This window comes from Rutilus rutilus, assembly GCF_951802725.1.
Source record: "Rutilus rutilus genome assembly, chromosome: 15".
NCBI lineage: Eukaryota > Metazoa > Chordata > Actinopteri > Cypriniformes > Leuciscidae > Rutilus > Rutilus rutilus.
The window spans coordinates 19,369,142-19,390,935 of record NC_140220.1 but is presented as its reverse complement, the minus strand read 5'-3'; the positions used below and the strand labels follow the sequence as shown (position 1 = coordinate 19,390,935).

Below are 21,794 nucleotides of genomic sequence, written 5' to 3'. Positions count from 1 at the left end.
TTTGTTTGGCACAAATTTCACACCAAAAAATTGTTTTAGACAATTAGTTACATTCATTATAATAGAGTGCCGTTCTTCTTGAAAAAAGCAGCCGTGATTCTATCTGCCATTCATCTTTCCCACTCACTCAGATCCATAATCAAGGTCCGGTACGCATAATGAATGCAGCAAATTTCATTGTGTCACCCACAATGCATTGCTGGAATGGTGCGCCTTAAAGCCGTAATTCCTTACAGCCACGTTATTTGCATGATGTCATAAATCTAGCTCAGAGTCTACGACTAATGCAGCGATTAATCTATTGTAACATTAAGGGGGACGTTTGCAACCTTTTCTTCTGATTTGAGGGTTCATTTTTTTATATGTGCGCACGCTGACTTTGACAGAGCAAGAATGGCTCTCATCCCCTGCATGCAGACAAGTCAGTTGTGTTGACGTTGAAGCAAGTCTGAAGGCATTAGAAAATCCAAGGCTATAAATAAAGAGATGAATTAAAAAAGGCTTGTTCGCTTTTAACTCCCATTGGCTCTTTTGATCATTTATCTCACTGGAAGTTAGCCCATGACAGTTCTTTCAACAGACTCAATCAAGAGAGCAAATGTTGCTTTTGTTAATTCTACTTCTTTAATCTCCTCTGGTGAGTTTCTTAAGCAGTGTGTTCACTTTGTTTTTTATCTTAAGTCTGAAGAGATGATGGACAGGAACATTATGTCTTCGTTCTTAAAGGAAAACCAAAAATGAAACTTCTTTATTTACTTTAGTTTATTTCAGAACTTTTGTAATCTAAATTGTGCACTTCTCTGTGTTTGCAGGTGGAATTTGCCTTCATTGTATGGCAAAGTTTTCCAGATCGTATTGTAGGCTACCCAGCACGCAGCCATTACTGGGACAGTGGGAAGGGGAGGTGGGGTTATACTTCTAAATGGACCAACGAATACTCCATGGTGCTCACAGGAGCTGCGTTCTACCACAGGTAATCTCCAGAGAACAATACAACACAGACAAAACTGACCTAAAGATGTATTTTTTTCTGTTCTATTCTGCTTTTTTTTTCTTCTATTTTTCAACATTTCAACAATAATATGTAGTTGCATTTTAACTAGGGCTGTCAGAATTAATGCGTTGACAATTTCAATGCATTTTTTTTTCAGTTTAACGTGTTCAAAAGAAGTTTTTTTCATCATTTTTTTGGCCAGCGTTACATTATATGATCACGCTCTTATTCAAGCAAATGCTTTTAAACCATTCAAGCGCGATAAGACACAAAAGAGAACGCAGTTTGGTACTGGTGCGCTCTCTGGGAATCTCCTGTGCGCACAAAGTCAGAGACGCCGGAGGCATCTGACACCAGGCCCAGTACTTGTGTGTATGCACAACCGGTCAGCCCTTGTATTGGCTAGATGCCCATATGATGTGATTCCCCCTCTGTAATCCCATATGTGTGTTATCCATGATACGGTTTCCTACTCCAGCAGGATAGTATGCCATGTCACAAAGCTCAGATCATCTCAAACTGGTTTCTTGAACATGACAATGAGTAACTCAATTCTCAAATGGCCTCCACAGTCACCAGATCTCAATCCAACAGAGCAGCTTTGGGATGTGGTGGAATGGGAGATTCGAATCATGGATGTGTAGCCGACAAATCGGTAGCAACTGTGTGATGCTATCATGTCAATATGGACCAAAATCTCTGAGGAATGTTTCCAGCACCTTGTTGAATCTATGCCATGAAGAATTAAGGCAGTTCTGAAGTGGCCGATGAGCGTTTGTCTAAGTTTTTTTGAGAATTTAAAGGTTTTAAAGTACTGTTTTCATGGTAAAGCAATGTCCCATTTCAAAACAGTTTTCACAGAATTAATTTTGAGTGTTAAAGCTAATTTATGATGATTACTAAAATATGTGATGTGTTAAAGCTAATTTATAAGGATTACTAAAATATGCGAGTGTCCCGCTATACCAGGATATTTTTATATTTTATTTTCATAAAACTAGACACGGTGTAATCTTCAAATGATGATGTACATCTAATTTTTCATTGAACATTGAGCTTTAAATAATTTTATTTTGTCCTGTCTGGAAGCCCCAATTATTTATTTGGTGCTTGAATGTGCTTCTGAAAAGAACTTGCAACAAGTGGCCAATAATGAATAATATATATATATATATATATATATATTTTTTTTTTTTATAATTAGGTGAATTTAAAATCTTTATTAGCTTATTACAAGTAGCCGTCTCACCGTTGAAAAGCACCAGCTGGGAAAATGCTTGAATTCAACAGTATTATTGATTTTTATTTAAAATACTTTCAAACAGTATAATTGCAGTATAATAGTAGGCCTTTGAGGGCTAATCAACGTAAATAATTATGTTGCACAATGTTGCAAGGTAGGATAGAATAAAAAAAAAAGAGAGACAAATGTATACAATTTTTGCAATGAACTTTAGTTCCTTTTTATTTGTTCCAATTGTTTCCGAGACCCAAGCACAGCTGTGGATTAAAGTGTGTGTCATCTGAAAATATCCGTAGTCAGTTTGCCATAGCTAATACAACCTGATTAGCTGAGTTTACTAATCCTTTACAAAAATAAGAAAAATCCTTTGCTTATTTTAATCTGCTTACTTGCTTATCTTCTTCACAGGGCATTACATACACAATAACCAAAACGTCTCAGGTTATGTAACCATGGTTCCATGAGAAGGGGAACGAGATACTGCATCCCCTAAAGAGCGCTATGGGGAATGCCCCTGGTGTGACCATTGTCTGTAGCATGAGTCTAAACATGACAATGAACTTGACATTGGCAGGCGGCAGCCTGCAGATTACATCACTACTGGTGCAACCATGAGTATAAAAGGGCACCTGTGAAATATGTCATCCAATTCTTGTCTTCAGGAGAGGGCAGCTCCAAGGAGGCTCAAAGAGACTCTACAACTCAGAATTCCAGAAAAGGGTGGAGCTCCTGGGGAGCAGAGGCCTAACAGTAGGCCTAGCAACACTTTATCAAAAGAACAGCCGAGGAGGCTCAAGAGAGCCTAACAACTCAGCATTGTTACCCTGTCAAGCTCCCATCAAGGAGGCACGTAGTGCGCCTAACAACTCGATGCTGCCCCAGGCTGAGCACTGAAGAGCAGTTTCTATAAACGCAGAAGACAGCGGCTTGACAACACTGCCTCACAGGAACATTGTCATAACGAGAAGAAGCCTAACAATGCTCCAGGCCTAAGCAATAGCTAAGGTGGTTCAGAGAGCCGAAAACAGCTTCCTGAGGAGGCTTGATGAAGCATAATCAATTCGTACTGTATGCAGGTGAAGCTTAAAAAGAGCAGAGGCTAAAATAACTCTTTATAGCGAGAGGAGGCCCATGGCGCTTACTAAAGGCAGTGGCCAAAGAGGCTCCAAAAGCCTGACAACTCAGCACCACTGTGTGGTGGAGCTCTGCAGACAGAGACCTCAACATGATGTCACCGGGGTGACGAATATAGGAGAGGCAGAACCTTTAATCGCGGCCGAGGTTTCCGAGGGGAAGTATTTCCGGTATGGGACCCGGAAGACTCCGGTTCCGGGAACTCCGGGCAAAGACGGAGAATTATTAATGAATAATTCAAAACAGGTGCAGGAGAGAGCGAACGCGACACCGATTGGGACACGTTGTCGTTTGAAGAAGGATAAAAGGGTATCACATTTTCAACTAGGTGTTGTTGACAGCGGGTGTTTATAGCACCGTCGCCGCGTGGTGTTTTGTCCGTTGTTTCTTTCCAGTCGGCGGTGTTCAGCGGTCGGGTGCTCGGGCGAATTTGGAAGTGTGGAGATCGAATTGGAAGAGTGAAGAGGAGAACCATTGTGGATGATAGATACTGTAAGTGCTGTCTTTGTTTAAATTACGATATGAGGAATATCTTGGAGAATGTGAAGAGACTTCATGGCATGTAAAATTGTCTTTTTGGAGAAGGTTTGAAAGTCCCACGCTTCATTGGGGAAATCAAGGAGACTGTAGTGATGCACAGTGAATCAGATCCCACGCCAACGCCCTATTCTGTGAGTGATGAGACTTTGCAGTGCTGTCTATTGATATAATCACGTGTGATGATTTGTGTGGGTTACAGTGGAACACGAGTGAAAGTGTATTGCGGGGGCATTGGGGAATCTGTCCTGGCTGTGGAAACATTGTCCGTATTTTTGTCTGCTTGAGGCCTATGAAGGAAGTCAACTAGTGGTGAAATCCTTATCATCTTTCCCTTATTACCTGCTTGGGTTCGTGAAGTATCAGTTCTGTTAAATCCTTATCTCTCTCTGTCTGCCTGAGCCCTGTGAAGAGAGCCAGCTCCGCTGTTGAATCCTTACCTCTCTCTGTCCGCCTGAGCCCTGTGAAGAGAGCCAGCTCCGCTGTTGAATTCTTATCTCTTTCTGTCTGCCTGAGCCCTGTGAAGAGAGTCAGCTCCGCTGTTGAATACTTATCTCTCTCTGTCTGCCTGAGCCCTGTGAAGAGAGTCAGCTCCGCTGTTGAATCCTTACCTCTCTCTGTCCGCCTGAGCCCTGTGAAGAGAGCCAGCTCCGCTGTTGAATTCTTACCTCTCTCTGTCCGCCTGAGCCCTGTGAAGAGAGCCAGCTCCGCTGTTGAATCCTTATCTCTCTCTGTCTGCCTGAGCCCTGTGAAGAGAGTCAGCCCCGCTGTTGAATCCTTACCTCTCTCTGTCCGCCTGAGCCCTGTGAAGAGAGTCAGCCCCGCTGTTGAATCCTTACCTCTCTCTGTCCGCCTGAGCCCTGTGAAGAGAGTCAGCCCCGCTGTTGAATCCTTACCTCTCTCTGTCCGCCTGAGCCCTGTGAAGAGAGCCAGCTCCGCTGTTGAATCCTTACCTCTCTCTGTCCGCCTGAGCCCTGTGAAGAGAGTCAGCCCCGCTGTTGAATCCTTACCTCTCTCTGTCCGCCTGAGCCCTGTGAAGAGAGCCAGCTCCTCTGTTGAATCCTTACCTCTCTCCGTCCGCCTGAACCCTGTGAAGAGAGCCCGTTCTACTGTGAAGTTCCTTGCTTCCTCTCTGTCCACCTGAGCCCCGTGAAGAGAGCTGGCCCCGCTGTGAAATCATTACTTCCCCTGTTCAAGCTCTGTGAGGGGGAGAGGAAGGTCCGTGGGGCACGACGGCTGCATCCGAGTCTGTTTTAATCTGTTTTACTCAATAAAGATTTTGTATTTTAACTTCTAAATTGTTGTCTGCCTCCTGTGTTCTCTGTGGTGTCGGCTCCTCGCGGTGGCACGTGAGTCGGGGGTTGAAGCGGCCGGTCATCTGGCGCCCACCCTCGACCGGTGACAATAACAATTCTCTAAAACGAGAGGAGGCCTAGCAATGTCCTATACTCAGAACAGCATACCAAGGAGGCTTACAGGAAGCCAACTACAGTACTTGATGACACTATCTGAGGGAGGTGGGTGCCTCAGGAAGGAAGGAGTCAGATGTTATTTTAGCCTCTGGGACCCTAGAACGCTTCTTTTGGATCACTTCTCTCTGGTCTTTCTTCTCCCTCTGGCGTTCCACCTCCTCTGCGCTGTACCCCTCAAACGAGGGGGAGCACGAGAGGCTAGCCTTCTGGTCTTGTCTCCGGTCCTGAGACTGGGACAAGCCAGACCCCTTCTCAGTCTAAGGCGCGGACCTGAACCGGCAAGGTATAAAGGTCTTAAAAGCTGCGGTGCACGCCTTCACCTCCCTAAATCTACCAACCACTGTCTCAATGGGTGTGCTGAAAAGTTCAGAGGGTGGAACTGATGCATCGAGGAGAACGTTTTTCTCTTTCTCCCAGAGAATGGAGAGATGGAGCATTCAATGCAGATGCCTCGCCCATCAAGAGATAGCTAGCCAGCGTCTCTTCGATCGGAGGCATCAATGCATAACCATACTCCCGCATCCCCTCCACATCAGCATAAGGTCAAGGTCAAGGTCAACTTTATTGTCAATTTCTTCACATATACCAGACATACAAAGAAATCGAAATTGTGTTTCTCACTAATCAACCCACGGTAAAATAGAAATAGAAATAAATAAAATACAATACACACAATTCTTTAAGAAAAACTAAATACTTAAAAACCAATACAGCAGAGAGAAAACTTCCTGTATTCTAGAAAGATAGTACAATATTTCTATATAAAAGAATTAGCAACAACCCAGGTTTTAAAAGTGTATATGAGATGCAAAATGTAGAATTACCTATAAGATAATGGTGTAGATAAATAGAGATTATGGGGGTGGGGGTGGGGGTGGAAGAGAGGGGAGAGAGTTCAGCCGCCTGACAGCCTGGTGAATAAAACTGTTCATGAGTCTGGTGGAACGAGCACGGAGGCTCCGAGATCTTCTCCCAGAGGGCAGGAGGCTGAAAAAAACTGTGCGCAAGATGGCTGATATCGCCCACAATCATGCTTACCTTGCGGGTAAGGCGAAGATTGTACATGGGAGGGAAGGGAGGGAAGGGAGGGAAGGGAGGCACCAATGATCCTTTCAGCTGTGTTTACTATGCGCTGCAGTGAGTTCCTGTTGTAGTTAGTGCAGCTTCCGCCCCACACAGCAATACAACTGGTTATGATACTCTCAATGGTGCCTCGGTAGAATGTGCACATGATGGGCGGGGGGGCTCTCGCTCGTTTAAGCTTGCTGGAGAAAGTAGAGGCACTGCTGGGACTGCTGGGATAATTCGCTTCAGTGCGATGGATGCAGGCTGAATATGGCTTTCCCCATTCTGTCCACCTCAGCATGAAGATCTGGAAGAAAGGGAAGGCTAGTATGAGCTGTACGGTTATGTCCTGACAAAAAGCGTTCATCCAAGTGACTACGAGCAACCTTGCGCTTCTCGCGCTTCCACTGCAGATCTAATCTCGCCATGGCGCGGGACATAACTTCTAACTCGTCATATGTGGGGCAGGCGGGCTTAGAGCGCTTAGAAACATCTTCGATCTCATCAGCCTCATCCTGCTCATCTTGGCTCAAAGCCAGGAGCACGCTCGCTGCCGAATCAGATAACGTGAGAGACAACACATCATCACAATCTGGCAGCTTGCTCTCATAAGCCGCAGATGAATGAGAAATATTCATACCTTTCTCGAACTCATCCACAAGCTCCAAAACCTCAGTCTCCTACTCGCCTCAGCAGGTCCTGAACCGCGAGGCACAGATGGCGGTCTTAATTCCCTCAAGAAGAGGGACAGACAAGAGTGAAGTTTCTTCATAGAAAAGCGGTTACAATGCACGCAAACAGCCCCATCAAGGACTGAGCATGCATGCTCCACGCCCATGCAAATAATGCACATATTGTGTGTGTCATCAGGTGTCAGAAAACGCTGACATCGTTTAGGACTTAAAGGACTTAAGGACTTAGCACCTAAAGGACTTAGCACTAATGCTAGCCATAGTCTTCCAGTTAGACACACGTTCAAACAGAAGACAAGAAAGGGGATGACATATGTCACTGGTGCCCTTTTATACTCCCGGTCGCACCAGTAGTTACGTCATAGGCTGCCACCTGCCAGTGTCAAGTTCATTGTCGTGTTTAGACTCATGCTTCAGACATCAGTCACGCCAGAGGCATTCCCCATAGCGCCCTCTAGGGGATGCAGCGCGAGTTCCCATTCGAAAGGGAACAGTACCTTTTGCATATGCAACTATTGGTGAAGATACATAGAGCCAGGTCTGACTTTAAACACTATTAATGTGCGTATTGTAATAGACTGTTGAATATGCGAAAGTGCAAATGCCATTTGAGAGGTATGATCAGTGCTGGGCTCGTTACTCAATTTTTGTTATATATTACTCATTACTAATTACTCCTTTGAAAAGTAATATTATTACTTATTACTCCTGGCCAACAGTAATTAGTTACACGTAAGGGTTAATGCCCGACGAGGTGTCCTATGTAAGGTATTAATGGGTGACAGCGAGGCGTGAACCATCCGACGCGCAGCGGAGTGTAGCCTCTGCCGAAGTCCATTAATACCTGACAATGGACACCTCGAAGGGCATTAACCCGCTTATACCATGGTCACTTGCCAAATAACACATTTTTAAAACATTAGTTTATATTTTAATTAGTTTTACAATCGAAATCTAAAGTTTTTACAAACAATAACTTGGTTTCGGAGATATTTATAGTCCGCTCAGCTCGTAGAACCCTTCGGTTTTGTTTTGATATAATAAATTGTAAACGGATACTTTGACTGCCTGTTGCTATGGTTACTCACAGCTGATGTAGCCAGCGCATTTATTTATTAATTTCGAACGGTAAACAGTCAGTTTCACCAGAACTCCTTTACTAGGTGTCTTAAAACACTTTTTAATGGACACCCTGCAGCCAATCAGAATCGAGTATTTGTATTATATATACCAAAAAATTGGTAATTGCATTGTTTTTGCAGCATGTGGATCCATGAAAGTTACAGATAAACAAAGAGTACAACTAGCTCAAACTGATGACAAGCCACTATTTTTTAAACAACTTCTGTTATTTAATAAAGCAGCAGCATAGTAAAATCTGAAACAGGGCTCAAACAGGTAGAACCAACCAAACATGTTGGTTGAATGAAAAAGAGGCCAACAAGCACCAGAACATTTAATCTGATGATGAAATAGGTTTATACAGTAGTATGCTATGTACAGTTGTGGTCAGAATTAATGGCACCCCTGGTAAATATGATCAAAAATGGCTGTAAAAAAATAAATCTGCATTGTTTATCCTTTTGATCTTTCATTCAAAAAATTCAAAAAAATCGAACTTTTCATTGAAGTAAAATAATTGAAAGTGTGGGGGAAATCACATTATGAAATAAATGCTTTTCTCCAAAACACGCTGGCCATAATTATTGGCTTCCTGTTATTAAATACTTTTTGCAACCTCCTTTTGCCAAGATAAAAGATCACAGATAACAACTGAGTTTTCTTCTATAATGCCTGATGAGTTTGGAGAATAACTGACAAGAGATCAGAGACCATTCCTCCATACAGAATCTCTCCAGATCCTTCAGATTCACAAGTTCATGTTGGTGCTTCTTCTGTTCAGTTCACCCCACTCCTCTCCCATAGGGTTCAGTTTAGGGGACTGGGACGGTCATGGCAGAAGCTTCATTTTGTGCTCAGTTACCCATTTTTGTGTTGATTTTAATGTTTGATTTGGACCGTTGTCCTGATGGAAGATCCAACCACGGCCCATTATAAGATTTCTAGCAGAGGCAATCAGGTTTAGATTTTTTATCTACTGGTATTTGTTAGAATCCATAATACCATGTATCTGAACAAGATGTCCAGGACCTCCAGCAAAAAAATAGGCCCACAACATATAAGATCCAGCAGTATATTTAACCGTAGGCATATGGGGTACTTTGTATCCTTGTTTGCACCAAACACATCTTGTGGGTTTGCTGCCAAAAAGCCCTTTTTTTGTTTCATCTGACCATAGAATCCGGTCCCTTTTGAAGATCCAGTCGTGTCTGACAACTGAATATGCTGGAGTTTATTTTTGGAGGAGCGAGGAGGATTTTTCTTGAAACCCTCCCAAACAACATGTGGTTGTGTAGGGGTTGTTTGATAATTTTTTTTAGGCTTTCTGACCCCCAAGACTCAACTAATCTCTGCAATTCTCCATCTGTGATCCTTGGACAGTCTTTGGCCACTCAAACTTTCCTCCTCACCGTGCATTAAGACAATATAGACACACGTCCTCTTCCTGGCAGATTCGTAACATCTTTAGTTGATTGGAACTTCTTAATTATTGCCCTGATGGTCAAAATGGGGAATTTCAATTCTTTAGCTATTTTCTTACAGCCATTTTCTATTTTGTGATGCTCAACAATCTTTTGATGCACATCAGAACTATATTCTTTGGTTTTACTCATTGTGATGGATGATTAAGGGAATTTGGCCTTTGTGTTTCCTCATATTTAAACTCCTGTGAAAAAAGGAGCTAGACAATTTCATGTTCCTAGTCACCCTGGTGTGCTAAATAAAGGTAAATATTAATGGGAATATACTTCAGAGATATTTTACTCTGAAACAATTCTAGGGGTGCCAATAATTGTGGCCGACGTGTTTTGGAGAAAAACATTTATTTCATAATGTGATTTCCTCCCCACTTTCAATTCTTTTACTTCAATGAAAGGTTAGATTTTTGCGAATTTTTTGAATGAAAGATCAAAAGGATAAACAATGCCGATTTATTTTTTTACAGCCATTTTTGATCATATTTACCAGGAGTGCCATTAATTCTGACCATCACTGTATATACATCTGGCAACAACAATTAATGGAATGTGGTCTTTGAATGTTTCACTTAAATAAGACCTAAAAATATTACAGAAGACAAATAAAACAGTAGGCACACAGCAACAATTAAGTTAAATTCAATTACAATAAGTAATATACTATTTGCATTCATGTTTAATTTTAAATTAATTTATTTTTTTAGCCTATTGCTCACCACTAGTTTTTCACTGCTCACATCTGAAGCGCGATTATATCTCATCAGGAGAAGCTTTTCAAACCTTTTATCGGACAGTCTGTCTCTTCTTGGTGTCAGAACCAATCTTCCTAAGCTGAACAGTTTTTCCACAGGTGCGCTGGATGGAGTGGGGGTGTTATATTTCATAAAAATGTTTTTTATCCTTGGATCTTCCTAAAAGATGGAGAGTCAATCGTGGAGATAGGCAACATTTCATCAACCACATAACTAGCCACAAGCTTCATTAGTTCTTTTTCGCTTGTTGTAGACTGCTGTCCAGCACGATAAAAATCAAATTTTTGTTGTTTAGCCTTTTTAGGGCTACAGCCATCATCCTCGGCCACATCTTTGGTGGGGTTTTTTTTCTTAATGAGTTTCATGTTGATGTGCTTGATCGCAGTAGACAAAGTCTTAGTACCGCTACACAATTTACATGTGACATTGATGTTTTTGATGCCATCCTTTCTCCCTACAAAATTAAAATAATGGCTTTGATTAAAAAATATATATAATAATTTAACAGTTAAAAAATATACAAATTATAAATTATATGTATGATTGGATTTTTGAAATTCAAATCATTAGTGTTAACTAGTAACTAGCCATTTTTTTGGATGGTAAATGTGATATTACTTACATTTTATTAGTAATTAGTTACACTACTAGTTACCAGGGAAAGTAATATTATTACTGTAACTTCTAGGGAGACCGGGGGTAATGTTACAGTTTTCCTTCATATTCACATCTTTTGGTATAAGAAACATCTTGGTTACGTATGTAACCCTCGTTCCCTGAGGAGGGAACGGAGACGTTACGTCAGTGAATGACGAAATGGGGGTTTTGCTAGAGAGCCCTATCACCTTTGAGTTATTAGAAAATGAGCTAATAGTATGAAAATGCCATGGATCTGCGGAATTTGCATCGCGAACTCTGCCCCACCGTGTAAATAGCGCACGTATCCAGTCTGTGGAGTGGAATGGCGCAGCAAGCGATGACACCAAGCAGGTCCTACTTACTGGCTAGTGGAAGCGAGTACATGAGAGGACACTGGCTCTACCCAGAGATTATAGAATCTCGTGAAAGTGTTGGGTGTTGCCCAGCCTGCAGCTCTACAGATGTCTGTTAGTGAGGTGCCATGCGCTAAAGCCCAGGAGGAAGCCACACTCCGGGTGGAGTGTGCCTTCACCCCTAGGTGGCATGGACGACCCTGCGTCTGGTAAGCCAAGACAATGGCATCCACTATCCAGTGAAACAACCTTTGCTTGGAGAGAGCCTTTCCCTTCAGCTTCCCACCAAAACAGACAAAGAGCTGGTCTGAGGTCCTGAAACACTGCGTTCTGTCTACGTAAGCATGGGGGATGCAGTGGCTCGATCGCGAAGCCAGTGCTGAAGCGGTCTCATATGAAGCAGTCAGAGTGGCGTGGCTGCCTCTGCGGATGCCATATGCCCCAGGAGCCTCTGAAATAACTTCTGTGGAACCGCACTCTTGCCCTCGAATTGACTCAGGCAATTCAGCAGTGACTGCGCGCTTGCTCGTAAGCTGCGCGTACATGGCGACTGAGTCGATTTCCATACTGAGAAAAGAGATCCTCTGCACGGGGGAGAGTTTGCTCAGACTGCCGAAGGCCCAGACGGGCGAGGTGCCGGAGCACCAGGTCCCTGTGTTCGCAAACCTGGTCTCGAGAGTGAGCTAGAATCAGCCAATCATCGAGATAGTTCAGGATGCAAATCCCGTGTTGCCGGAGTGGCACAAGAGCTGCCTCAACGACTTTCGTGAAGACGCGAGGAGACAGGGCTAGCCCGAATGGAAGTACCGTGTACTGGTATGCCTGCCCCTCGAAAGCAAACCGAAGAAATGGTCAGTGTCGAGGAAGAATGGAGACATGAAAGTACACGTCCTTCAGGTCGATCGCTGCAAACCAATCCAACAGACGAACACATTCGAAAATGCATTTGGCTGTCAACATCTTGAATGGAAGCCTGTGAAGGGTTCGTTCAAGATGCGCAGGTCCAGGATTGGCAGTAACCCACCGCTCTTCTTGGGTACAATGAAGTAGGGGCTGTAAAAGCCAGACTTCATTTCGAGCCAGTAGGGTGGCGACCTCCGCATGCATGACAGGGGCATTGCCACCCACCATGATATAGCGGACTCCCCGGAAGCGGGGAGGAGACCGTACGAACTGAATCACATAGCCGAGCCTGATGGTTCACGCGAGCCAGCGGGACAGATTGGGAAGCTGAAACCAGGCTCCCAAAAACTGATTTAAAAAGGTTGAGACTATACTATATAAATTACCTTCATGTTAAATTATTTTTAATAAATATATTATTCAGCTGATAAAGAACAACTAGTTACTTTTCAACTAGTTACTTTAAATCAATTGTATTTATTCAACCACAAACACTGTAGTAACCACTTACAACACCCTAGCAACAGAAAGGCAACACTCTAAAAACATCCAGAGCACCATAGCAACCACACAGAGACACCAAAGAGTATAGAAGTACCAAGAGGCGAAACTTCGGTAGCGCGGCCGCCATTTTGGACTGAACCAACGGCTTTACCGTTAGCACAACTACCGTATACAGCATTAACATTATGTCTGGAAATAATTGGAAACAAAGAAAACAGTGTTCTGCCATCAACTGCAACAACTACCAGTGTACAACCAATCAACTAGCATTTCATAGATTCCCCAACGATCCAGAGAGGTAAAGTAGAAAAGGTTTTTATTAACTTTAAAGTGAGCTAACGTAAACGATAACAGGTGCTGTAACGTTAATGTAAGCTATCCCATAACTGCAATAACAGTTTGCTAACGTTATGTATTTGGTCGAAATTGTCAAGACTCGAAATGGGCTTTTTAAATCGCATACTTTCAGAGATATATGAACACCTAACCTGGCAAATGAAAACCTTTATTAATTCATTGTTATCACTAAATTAACCCTTTAACTGTCACCTTTTTTTTCCGCATAAACATGAAAATCACTATCCAAACTTAAATGGTTGTAATTCAAGAATGCTTTGGAATATAGACCTATGATTGGTCTTGTTTTAAAGAAGACATTGGTCAGATTATTGTTGAAGTGAAATAAATTATGAAAGTGAAAGATATTTTTTTTTATAAATAATTTTTATTTTTTTTTATTAAAATGTACAAATTTATAATTATTTATATAAAATATAAAATATATATATTACAAAATATATTTTACTCTAGAACTGCAAGAAAATGAAAGCAAAAAAACTGAGCAAGTTGTGTTCTACATTTTAGGTTGATATGTTGATATCTCACTCCCTCACCCTTTCTGCCGTGTGCTCTAACATTATGGGCCTTTCACACAGGACGCGGTATGCGCGGCGCTGCGCTATAAAACCCATTCATCTCAATGGCTTGCGCCGCACAAGGACGTTTTGTTGCTGCGTCGACCAAAGCGCAAGCGCAGCGGTGCGCATCATTGGCGTGCTCACGCGCACGCCGCGGTCAAAGTTCAAAATAGTTCAACTTTTGCCGCTGCGCTCTGTGACGATTACCAGCGCGGCCAATAGAATCGGGGGATCCAAACAAGCACGGAAATCAAAATGGATGAACGGCTAGTACTGTGTGTGTCGGAATTTCCTGAGCTGTACGATACAAGTTTGAGGTCGTATAGGGACATCGTCTATCGCTCGCTTCTTAGAACGGGACAGATACATTGTTTGCTGCTGACCGAAAGGAGGAACAACAGACGTAATAGAGCTCCCGCTAAAAGTTTTTAAAACTCCACCTACGTCATAGCGCAGCGCAAATCGCGTTGTATCTGAAGGGCAACGCTGAACCCAGCGGCAAGCGCCGCGCATACCGCGTCCTGTGTGAAAGGCCCATTACACAGTTTGGAGCTGCGCGCTCTTGCTCGCTCGCTCTAGATTCCAGGATATTTTAGCTAATTTGCGGGCATCAGGGAGCCGCTATCAATATGCGGGAGACTCCCGGAACTTCCAGGAGACATGGGATGTCTGCTATAGAGATATTAAAAACTAGAAACTACTATTTAGTTCATTTAACCGCTTTTGAATTTGAACCGGTATCGTTCAATTCTATGACAGCTGTGTTGCGTTCAGTCCAAGATGGCGGAGCTGCAGCTCTGCGCATGGGTGCGTTTGTTGCAATGGAACGTTCTATTGAGTTTCGCCTCTTGGTACTTCTATACTCTTTGGAGACACTCTGGAGACCATTCACAACACCATAGCAACAGTATAAAAACACTTAGAGCACCTTAGCAATAGTATAGAAACACTATAGTAAATATTTGCAACAGCATAGCAACACTCTAAAACACACAGAGCACTTTAGTAACAGCATAGAAACACTCTAAAACACTCAATGCACCTTACCAATCACATATAAACACTGTTGTATTGTGAGACCTGCTGCGATAGAGATCGCTCAGAGACAGGCTGATATTAAAGCAGGTAATAAATGTTCAGTCTGACAGCTTCACTGGCCATATTTTAACGATAAATGGCACAGGTGAGATGGAGTTCACAGTTTGTTTTAGCCGAAGGTCTCCGAACTCATCACTCACAACAGAGCCACACACACACACAGACCTTCAGACTGACACATCACACACCCGACACACAGATTAACTGCTTTGCTACTGGTCAGCGAGCTGACAAACCACCTGCAAAATGACCCGAGCTTAAAGTGCACAGGAGAAAAAGACATAAATAAACGTGTGAAGAGAGATAAGCCACCTGCAGGGCTGAGAGAAACGTTTTGATGGCTTTCCCTCAAAGAGAGAGAGTAAAAGAGAAGGAAGGAAAGAGAATGACAGACAAGACATCTGCAGGCAGGAAAGGAGATTCGGTTTAATAAGGACAGTGAGAGAGAGAGAGAGAGAGAGAGAGAGAGAGAGAGAGAGAGAGAGAGAGAGAGAGAGAGAGAGAGAGAGTGTCACTCACAGAAATTAAAACATCTGTCTTTTTGAGGTTCTCACAGCAGGGTGGGCACCTCCTGTCTCTGTCTGTGAAGGATATCATGAGTGACTATCTCAGTCCCACAAAAAAAAAAAAAACGTTTTATTGCTCAAAGGTTTCTCTTAATGAAGCACTCATTTAATTTGTCTCAGTTGTTTCTCATAAAAGAAAATATGATAAATAATTATAAGCTTATTAAAGGAATAGTATTTCTTCTGTGGAACACAAAAGAAGATATTTTGAAGAATGTTGGTAACTAAACAGTTTCAGTTTCCATTGACTTCCACTGTATGGACAAAAAATACAATGGAAGTCAATGGGGAACCCAAACTGTTTGGTTATCAACATTCTTCAAAATAGTGTGTGAGTGTGTGTGTGTGTGTGTTCAGCAGAAGAAAGAAGTGCATAGAGTGCATCTGGAATGACATGAGGGTGAGTAAATGATGAGAGAATTTTCATTTTTGGGTAAACTAGTGTTAAGTGAATAACACTATAAAACAAGATTTGTATATTTTCAAGTTAATGTAAGGGTGCTTGCTCGTTCAAAACACACTGCCATTACAGGGTTTGTTAATGTATTATGTGGTTGCTAGTGTATTCTGGGCAGCTGCCAATCAAAGGGTAAAGGAAGCTATGTATTTTCACGTATAAGGATCCATTTATGTTGTGAAAAATATTATAAATATTGACAGCATTACAAAAAAATGTTTAAAACAATACAAGAGTGCTGTTAGATGCATGAACCTGAAAAAAAAAACAAAAAAAAAAAAAAACAAAGTTCTGTCATGAAATACTGCTTGCAATCACATCATTATCTCTAGGGCACAGCTGATTGGTTCCTGCTGTATCAGTAGCCAATGAACTCGCTGCTCAACCTTCAAATACTTGGTCAGCATTTGCTGTAGCAGTTGCAGTGCACTTTAAGAAACCCTCCACCATCCCCATCTCCACCTATATAGATCTGCTACGGGTAATTCATGTACGCTATATTGTACAGCAGCAGCAGCATGTCTTACATGCTCACAGCAATGTGTCGTGTATCTATTGACATGCAAATCTCTGTACTTGCTCTGCTGCAGCAGCAATAACCTACAGCAGCAGCAGCAGCGTAGCAAATCTATTTGCAATGTACTTGAGAAATTGATAACATAAAAAAATTTGGGAGAACTATAACAGTAGTAATTTGGTCAGATGTAACATATTATTAAAATTGTTATACCAATTTTCTTTGACTTTTTTTTTGCTTTCCTAGTTTGAAAACCTCTACTGTAGAGTAGACATGAAATTACTGGAGAAACTCAATGGTGAAGTGTGTAATATCTGTGCCTGCCATGGCTAGGCAGGCGAAATAAGAGGAGAAGGATTTTGATGCAGCAACATCACTCAAACAAACAAACAAACAAACCCATAGGAGCAGGGGGGTATTCCAGAAAGCAGGTATGTCTAATAACCTGCTCTGGGTTGGCCGAACTTACTTCCGTACTCCATACCTCGAGAAAGGAAGGTTTGGGTTAATCAACCAAGTGTTCAGGGTATGTTTGATGGTAAGATAACCTTGCTTTCTGGAATACCCCCCTGGAGAAACTGCCACAGCTACACACAAGCATAGACAATACAGGACAAAAGGTGGAACAAAACTGAGGGCTTAAATTCACCAGCTAAATGAGGAACTAAATAAGACATAGGTAAACATAATCAGTTAACCAATGAGTAACCATAGTAACAAAGGATGTAATCAGAAACCAAGCAAACAGGAGCTAAACACAGGGAGGAAATATGGGAACCAAAGGAAACACAACATAAGAGTCCACAAACAGAACATAAATATTTACAGTGTGATGTCAAATTAAGGGCGTTTTTCACATAGCTAAATAATATCTTTATTAATATATAATTTATTTATTTTGGACAGGTATTACCATCACCTGTACACATACTACCTGCCGATGTCTCTGCTGTCAATGGTGGACCAGTTGGCCAACTGTGAGGATATCCTCATGAATTTCCTCATCTCTGCAGTATCCAAACTCCCGCCAATCAAAGTCACGCAGAAAAAACAGTACAAGGAGACCATGATGCAGCAGGTATGAGTCTGTGTTAGTATGGATTGTAAATAGATGAGTGTGTGTCCAGGGCGATTCCCTATTGAGATCAGAAACGTCTGTGTAGTGTGTGATGGATGGGGCGCTCCAGGGCTGTGAGTGTGTGTGGATCTGATTCAGCATTATTGGTCCGTTTGATGAATGTCTTCATGGTAAGGTGAGATTAATGATTGACAGCAAGGTTGCTGTACTATCCTTCTCTCTGTCTGTCTACCTTGCCCATTTCCCCCTGCTCTCCTTCTCCTTCTCTTTTAATACATTTCTTCATTCTTTCTTTCTTTCTTTTCAATTGTCTTTCTTTAGATCACCTCTGTCTTTTTCAAAACTCTGCACTCTTTAGCATTAATGATTAGCCAACATATCTTTTCAGAGCAAGGTAAACAATAGGTGATATAATGAAAATGTAATATAATGATAATGTAATAAGTAGCGATGCACCGATACGAGTGTCGGTATCGGGCCCGATACTGCACTCATGAACTCGTACTCATTAAAATGCTCTGATACCAACAAACCGATACCACTCAGCATGTACAGTACAGTGCTTGTGACAAAGAAACACTGACAACAGAGCAAACAGATAAGTAAATGTTTCGAATTAATAGAATCTTAAACAAATTAAATTTTGTGCCTATATAGCTGCTGTGCGCTAGCTGATAAAAACCACACTGAGTGGATTGAGCGCGAGCTTGTCGATCACACATCCCTTTTTCACAGACATCGCTGAAAAGTTTGTAGTTCGGTTGAATATGTCCATAGCAAAGAAGGTAAAATGAGGCACATATTACTAATGTTAACTGACTGTAAAAAAAGAGAGAGCGTGTGCACTTCTGTTGCATGCTCTTGATTGCTGATCGCTCAGCACACATGCCTCATTTGGGTTAAAACTAAATCTTATATGCAAGTAAAAACTTGACCTGTTATGTGATTTATGTATAAGGAGTGGTTCCCTACATTATTACAATGAACAAGAAGTTTACTGTTTTTTCTGGAAAAAAGTGGTATCGGTGCATCTCTAGTAATATGTTCTTTGTCCATTTTTGGAGAAAAAACAAAACAATCCCAATGCAACAGTATTTTTCGGCTGAGTTGCTCTGAATCTTATGTTGTTGCAAATTGATAGTATAAAAATGTACAAAATAGATTCTTGACGTGAGATTATTGATACAGTATTGAGAAGTAATGCTAAGATCGTTTTCACAACATCTGCACGCGAAAAACACAAAGGACAGAATTTTCCATTTTTAGTACATTGTTGTCATGTAAACGTACCCTTAGTAGTAACTCTTATTTTTAACTTTAAAACATTTTCAGTAGTTTGACATTAGTTTAACTGTTTTCAAAGCAATGCGTTTATTTTTAGTAACAAGCTACCTTTTCTAACAAGGAGTAGGGCCTACCACAAAATACTACATCTCTGCTTTTTGTCACATATTGTTATGATTTATCTCAAGTGTTATCATTATCTTAGAGTCGATATCTTTTAGAGTCACGAGCCTTATTGAGATACTGTATGTGGCAGAAATTGTACTGCTCTGATTTTAAAAATTAGCTATTGCCCCCTTAAAGGTGAACTAAGTAACTTGTTTTACCTTAACTGAACAGCTTCGGAGTCATTGGAATGGTTATATTACTTATTTCGGGTTGAATGGTGGTCGTTTCGCACCCGCCTGGTGCCCGTGAGCGGAAAATACGCACTTGCAACTTTGGGGCGCTGGGCCACCGGCCGCCGCGTCAGGAAGTCTCGCGTGATATCAGGTCTCGCGATGTAAACAATTGCTTTACGGCCAAAAGAAATCTGCTCAAAATGCCGTCATTATTGCGCTCCCTCACGCTGTTCGTACCCGAATGAAGAAGACGTTTTAAAGAATATCCCATCTGCTTTGATGTCATTGATCTGCTAGCCTCTGGTGTCTGAGAATAGCCAACGAGTTTTTACAACAGTGTTGTCAAATATCTATTCCGAAGCTGTGGGGGGAGCTCTTGAGAGAAACCTGCGAGCAAAAAGCGAGAATACAGCGAAGAAATCCCGAAGTTACTGAATGCAGCTTTAAATACTGTTGGTAGGTTAGCTATTTTTTGTTATTAGCTTGTAGCATGGGCTAGTTAACTAGGTTTTTCAATACGGCATTTTTCAATGCAATGTAGTTTAAATACGTTAGGAGTAATTTGGAGTTTGGGAAAATACAGTTTCAAAGTTTTAGAAAGTTTATTGTTTTACTGAATATTTGCTCAAAATTCACTTGAACTTAAACTAGAAGCTAACGCTAGAAGCTAAATGGCTATTTGCTGATTATAATCTCAAAATTGTAAAATATAAGTCAGTCATGTCAAGTATGTCTTAAGATTTTGTGATGAAACATGTTATGAACTATACAAAATATTTGTATGTACCTCTCAAAGCATGTAGTTCTGTATTAGTTGATTGTAAGCTTCTTTAACAAGGGGCTAGACATCCTTCCAAAGTGTTTCTCATGAATGTAAGGCCATAACTGTCGTCTATCCTCTGAGTCGTGAAATGAACACTCCGTGTTCGCTCTGTTTGTCAGTGTCTTTTAAAGTGCTGCCCAATTCCAATAACATGTTCCTGCCCTCATTCATAATCTGCCTGGTGAACCATACACAGACCTCTCTCTCTCTCTCTCTCTCTCTCAGGGCTCTAAGGCATCTCGATGGGCCGACCCAGACCACTTTGCACAGCGTCAGTCCTGCATGAACTCTTTCACAAGTTGGTTTGGCTTCATGCCTCTCTTACACTCTCAGTTGCGTCTGGATCCCGTGCTCTTCAAAGACCAGGTCTCCATCCTACGCAAGAAATACAGAGACATCGAGAGGTTGTGAAGGGCTATTTCCCCACCCTCACACACACACACACACACACACACACTCCAGTGAACTCAACCGGACATCCCGAAACAGACCTGCAGTGTTCGATTCACCTGGACTCATTACAGACCAGAGACAAAAACAATATATTCCATCTACAGAATAAATTATAACAAAATATGCAACACTGAATGGTTTTATCTGTGACTGAAAGTTTTGTGGCAAACAGCTGCTCAGAATCAGACTGGTCTTTGCGCGTTTGAATTTGTTGTCATTGTCGGTGTTGTTGTTTGGGAGGGCTGTGGTCACTGCACACGTTGAAACAGGCGTGTGAATGGATGAAAAATAGCTGAAAGAGTTGCCTATGCCTGCAATATGTATTTTAATTTCAATTCTTTTTTTAAGAAATTATCTTTTTATTTAAAAGAAGGTAACAAAAATAAAATCTATGAATGCAAAGTGGGTTTGCACCCTAAATATTCACTTTTGTATCATTTTAGTGTGTTTCTTTTTCCTTTAATACCACAATTTTACTTCAGAACAGATTATCCAATATCAATAATATTCAGATGTTTTGAAGAAAAACAGGTTAGGTTGGAAAGCTCACACACTTGGCTGCCTATACAGTAGAAAGGTGGGTAGAAAATCAGTGCTGCCTGACTAGAGAAAACAAAGAAAAGATGCTGTTCCCTTTCAAGGGAACTCGAGCTGCGTTTGAGACACAGTGGAAACGCCCTGTGTGATTGCGTCGTGAAGCACGTGTATAATCAGTCCAATAGAAAGACGAGACGTCATAGGCGGGTGACGTCATCGACCAGTAAACTATAAAGCACTCCCTGAAACAGATCGCGCTAGCTTCTGTGCCTTCAGCAAGCGCTCTCTGTATATCTGTCCTTGTCTATTTACTGTTGTTTGTCAAAGTTCAAGCACACACATATATATAATGGCGAGCAAGCAAGAGTTTAAGCGTTGTGTTGTTCCCTGCCCTCGTTACATCACGGGTGGTGACACACATCAGCTTTGCATTGCTTGTTTGGGAGTGGAGCATGCCCAGTCAGTTCTCGAGGGAGCTGACTGTGAGCATTGCGAAAAGCTGTCCATGCGGACGCTCCGCTCTCGCCGGGCGTTCTTTGAGGAGGACGGTTCGGTTTGCGTTCCCCGAGGTGCGGGTCCCGCTGCTGCCGAGGCACAGTGGAGGCTTTCATCTTGGGGTTCGCAGATGGATTTAGTAGTGGGGTTTGAGGCGGGCCCCACCCTTTCTCAGCCCTTACCTGCTGAATCCAGTGCCTCTTCCCAGGTTGAGGCACCAATGCTGCGGCTATCCAGTTCTGAGGAATTGGATGTCGTCAGTATTGATACAGGGGATTATGAGTCTTCAGCAGTTCATACCCCTGATGATGAGGAGTTTATGGAGGTCTTGACTCGTGCT

General features: G+C 42.0%; 1 protein-coding gene across 1 annotated transcript in view; it reads left to right on the top strand.

Moving 5' to 3' along the window:
* Window positions 1-20,838, top strand: part of LOC311305386 (exostosin-1) — a 361,957-nt gene extending 341,119 nt beyond the window's left edge. The window contains exons 9-11 of the mRNA XM_084433068.1: window positions 813-973; window positions 17,350-17,521; window positions 20,195-20,838. Coding sequence (XP_084289194.1) covers window positions 813-973; window positions 17,350-17,521; window positions 20,195-20,380 — 519 coding nt within the window. The 3' untranslated portion in view covers window positions 20,381-20,838. The remainder of the gene's footprint in view (window positions 1-812; window positions 974-17,349; window positions 17,522-20,194) is intronic.
* Window positions 20,839-21,794: the final 956 nt, after the last annotated feature.